We start from the raw sequence: 4,778 nt of genomic DNA on the forward strand, positions 1-4,778 counted from the left end.
CAGTTTCAATATGCCGCTCCACCCATTAGTACCCATTCCAACTTTGATACAAATACCAAACATCAATAATGACCTTGTGAAATAATTTTTTATAATATATCCATGTGATTCTTTTATTGCGATTTGTAACAGATTATTGTAACAATGTTTCATTTTGTTGTTAATATTAATATTATTTTTATTTTTTTGAACTTGTCAAAATCATCTTCACAAAAGACATTAATTGCAATGAAATATCCAACCCAGTTCTGAAAAATATTTCCAATAAAGCCTAGCAGTAGACCGAAATCCAAGTAGACATTTTCAATAGTCTACATGTGCAACCAAAGCAAATATAAATAACGATAAACAAATGACATGTAAACTAAAAATCCCTGAAAATCAAGTATGAAAATAATAATAAAATAAACCAAAACCCACAAGCCATGAGACTGAAGCTTTGTCCACAGGCTTATTAGATAGAAAGTCCTCGTAGCGTTCTGCATGTGCACTCATTTGCAGAGAGGTGGCTGCAGTCTGTAGAGATCTGGCTACCTAATCCTTTCCCTATGCGGCTTGTTAAGATCTGACAGAAGGTTTGCACGTTGAGGAAATTATCATACATTCAGAAAAATCCCCCTTACATATACATCACTTGATAATTTAATCAGTGTGTGCACTTTTCAGCAGCTGAGGATAAACCATTGGCACTCTCACCCAGACTTATCCAAAGCCCAGTGTCTGGTCCTACCAAAAATACAAAAAAATATAAAAAGTGATAATAAGGAAATATATAGACTGTGACATTTCCATAGAAAGACCCCTTCACAATAATTGTGGCTTTTATACACTGCAGAAGGTGATTGCTATAATACTGCTATGAGCTGCTGCAAAATAAAACATTTCACGTCAAACTTTTGGAATTAAAATTAGTTCTAAATGACCTTTTTGTTCTGTGTTAACATAGCATTCAAGTATTCCAGACTGGTAATCCTAATCTACATATGTCCTCTTTGTCGTCACTCACACAATCATAGAATGAACAGAGTTGTGACAATGCCTAGAAAATGGTCATCCTGTAAAAGTATAGTCCTTTCTCTTCTTAAGATAATGAGTTATTTCATAGTTAATCTAGAGAAGAAACATGATGCCCTGATAAGTTCATGTCACCTCCTGAATAGGTGCATATTAAGACATGGATATGGCCCATCGCCAAGCCACTGGGGAAGAAGAAGGTGCAGGAGAAGGCATCAGTTTTATCTGGTCAGTGGTACTTCTTCTCTCTGGTCTAAAGGAATGGTGGATTTGCTCAGGACTGATGGGGTGAAAGTAAGGAAGGAGTCTGATCTTGAAGACGAGGAGCAGTTAAAGTCAGATGCTGCAGACCTTTGTGCCAGCCCATTAGGAGAAGTGTGGCATGCCAAGCAGGAACAGGGGGTGCCACCAGCAGTAAGTCCATGTGAAGGGGTGGCATAAATAGAAGGATGGCGAAATGCACATAATAGTTCTGGCCTTGGGTAAGGATGAGAAAGAACTCTGAAGGTGTCTAGTGGTCTCAGTGGGGAGCTAAAGGGGGAGGCTGCTGAGGCTGTAGTGGTACCAATGCCCATGTGAGAGTAATAAGGAAGAGGTAGGTGAGATGGAAAAGGATAAGGTAGATTGCCAGTGGCTGCTGCATGGCTCATCATGTAAGTATAAAATGCTGGATCCGCAGGATGGGGCCAGGTCATTGCCAGACGCTGACGTTTGTCCTTCATCCTTCTGTTCTGAAACCAAACCTGAAAATAGATGAATAACCAAAGTTAATATAAAAGACGCCATGGGAGTATATATAGTCAGTGCATTATATGTACATTATATGTAGTATGACATAAGCTCTGTGCATCTACTCAAATAGAGAAAGGTCATGTTGAAGATAAGTCACCTATGTGTGAGCAATTTGTAAATGAACTAATCACTAAACCTAAAGGGAAAAAGAACCTAAAAGTGCTGCTAACCATGCCCATGTAGACACACTGCAGAAAGTAGTGATGAGAGGTGAGGAGGGGGGAGATATTTTTCTGGACCTCCTGTAGTTATCCTATTGAAAAACACTACAATCCACCTCTTCTTAGCGGCTGCTTACAGATAACAATAGATTGTGGAAGTGTAGATAATATAGACTTTAGGAATGGTGCTCTGGAGTATACTCAAGCCCTTTATCTATATGTCAGTGATGTAATGACTATAACAGCTCCATACCTTGATAGTGGTCTCTGGAAGGTTAAGGGCTGCAGCCAGTTCACATCTCCTTGGCCTGGACACATAGTTCTCCCTGTAGAACTCTTTCTCCAGACGTGCTATTTGCTCCCTGGTAAAAGCTGTTCTGTATCTGCGCATCTGGTCCGAGGAACAGGACAAGGAGCTTTGAGATCCACCACTTGCCTTTGATGAATCGCTTCCATTCACAGGACTGCCACCCATGGCCTCCGAGCAGTGACCTGCACACACAAGTCAAACACAGGACATTATGTTACAGTCATGGCCACCCCTCTGCCTGTTTATCTATCACCTTAATGGAATCACAGCATGAAGAGCCAAGTGTAGCCATTCAATAACCAGTCATAAAAGGAAAGGTAAAAAAAAATATGGCATATGTGGCAAGATGTGTCAACATATTATAGCACTATGTGAAGAGGTGCATACATTATACATCAATGTCATCAATTGAGCAGAATTTATTAAAACATAAAATAATAAAGTCATATCGGAGCTAAAACTACAATCTGGTAGCCAAACTGGCCTTGGTAATGCAGCTTGTGCTTGCAGATTGCTAAACAATGACAGGTCTATCAGTCACACCGATCTCTGAGTGCAACCACTGACCATTATTGGTCCTAACCCCTAAATAAGCGTGCATGTTCCAATTTCACAGTCCAGCCAGCCCGTCGTTGTAGTAATCTACGTGCTGGCCAATAAATTAACGATAATGGAAAATAACATGGATGTCTTGTAATGAGAAGTGATGTGAGTTATATTGGACGATCTTGTTAATCGCTCCTAATAGATACAATCTGATAGTAAATATCATCAAGAAGAATAACATTGATGCAGGTGATGGCCAAAGAATATAAATATTAGTCATATTTACGGAAAATCTAGAGAATTATTATTATTACTTTACTAGACGTTAAGTGCTCCTGTGCTGCTGTGTATCGCGTCTACCTGGTTTTCTTAATGGATATGTATGGGAAGATCTCTGACTGTTCACCTTTCAAATGCAACCTGGGCTTTTTTCAATAACACCAAAGTTTTTATTTAACATCTCAGAAACGATTTCCGAGCTGGCGCCGACTACTTGGGAAAGTGAGAAAATAAGCGGAGTCTGTGAGGGACATGTAAAGTACAAGGGCAGCCAGGAGCCTCCAGCCCTCATCTCATTGTCTTTATGGTCACCTATACACAATGTCCCAGACAGGCTTCCTCAGCTTCATCTTTGATCTTGAGTCCAGAGAAAGGTGTTAATCCCTAGAGAGACCATTGAGTGTGAGCCAGGTCCCAACATACAAGACTCCTCAGTGCTACATATTATATCATAAACTACAGAACAATGAGGGATAGCAGAGGAGCACAACCTGGAGCAATAGTAAAGGAAGGAATGTTACCTGAAAATGTAAATGTAACCATGCAAAACGGATATACTGTGTGTGTGTGTGTGTGTGTGTGTATATATATATATATATATATATATATATATATATATATATATATATATATATATATATATATATATATATATATATATAAAAGATCTAAACACATACTTGCAAATAAATAAATATACATACAGTATGTCCTGTATATGCTATACCATAATGATATGCATAGAACTGTATGGTATATATGTGTGTACAGTACACATGAATTTTATATATATATATATATATATATATATATATATATATATATATATACAGTATTCTTGCAGGCTTGGCAGGGATTACCCCTCTGGAGCTGTGCCCGGGCATTCATACTGGTACCTTTGCTATGCTGGTAGTCTGAGCTGGCTGTGGTGCAGTCCGGGGTGCAGCTCACTTCAATCTCCTCGTAAAAATCCGACTCGGTGTCCGAGCTGCTGTGATGTCCCTTGGCTGATAGGGGATCCGGATGGGGTGAGGCGTGTAGCAGCGTTGCTGTTGACCTGCTGTCCCGGTCGGTCCCTGATACCACCTCCACCTCCTCCTCTGCCCTCTCCCTAGATGCCAAGGGGACAGATCTAGGGCTCAAGCAGCTTCTAGGAATCATTTTCTCCTGCGGCTCCTGAATGGGGCTTCCCACTGTGTCCGACAAATTAGACATTCTCTTGCCAACTAGAGTGCCAAGTTGTCCTCCCTCCAGGAACATGACCATGTCCTTTCTGGCTTCCATGGTGTGTGTGAGTGTGAGCCAGGCAGGACTAGATAGAGAGAGATACAGATGATGACCCTGTGCTGCCTGCACTCTCCTGTGCTGGACTGGCTCTGGGAGGGATCACCATTGCCCTCTTCTTCTAAGCTGTCATCCTTAATGGTGTAATCGTCATTACAGAACCTCTGCTGACGCCACTCATTGATTGCTGCTGCCGGATAAATAGCAACGTCCGCCACCTACAACATGAAAGAGATGCCCGAGCTAATGCTTTATGGACTGACTGATGAACACGGAGGATGCACAAAGTGTGAACACACATCTACATCTGGAATACACAGCAGCACTCTGCTCTGCCTAGTGTTCCGCAGGGAACGAGGTGGGATCAGTAATAGCCCTCACCAGCTCCTGCA

At 41.1% G+C, this 4,778-nt stretch overlaps 1 protein-coding gene across 1 annotated transcript; it reads right to left on the reverse strand.

Annotated features, from left to right (window-relative positions):
• Positions 1–893: 893 nt before the first annotated feature.
• EVX1 (even-skipped homeobox 1) lies at positions 894–4,401 on the reverse strand. The gene is made up of 3 exons (XM_075828631.1): positions 3,999–4,401; positions 2,221–2,459; positions 894–1,757 (listed from the first exon to the last, which is right to left on the reverse strand). The coding sequence occupies exons 1-3, from the start codon at positions 4,384–4,386 to the stop codon at positions 1,236–1,238; spliced, it is 1,149 nt and encodes a 382-aa protein (XP_075684746.1). The 5' UTR covers positions 4,387–4,401; the 3' UTR covers positions 894–1,235.
• Positions 4,402–4,778: the final 377 nt, after the last annotated feature.

The sequence above is a fragment of the Rhinoderma darwinii genome, chromosome 5, assembly GCF_050947455.1.
Source record: "Rhinoderma darwinii isolate aRhiDar2 chromosome 5, aRhiDar2.hap1, whole genome shotgun sequence".
NCBI classification, from domain to species: domain Eukaryota; kingdom Metazoa; phylum Chordata; class Amphibia; order Anura; family Rhinodermatidae; genus Rhinoderma; species Rhinoderma darwinii.

Bases quoted from the DNA above. Each gene is read 5' to 3' on its own strand.
- EVX1 (XM_075828631.1), bottom strand. From the start codon at position 4,386: ATGGAAGCCAGAAAGGACATGGTCATGTTCCTGGAGGGAGGACAACTT. The intron at 2,460-3,998 runs GTACCAGTATGA...TTGTGTGTGCAG, and splicing joins AGACTACCAGCATAGCAAAG to GTCACTGCTCGGAGGCCATG. The intron at 1,758-2,220 runs GTATGGAGCTGT...ATCTATTTTCAG, and splicing joins TTCCAGAGACCACTATCAAG to GTTTGGTTTCAGAACAGAAG.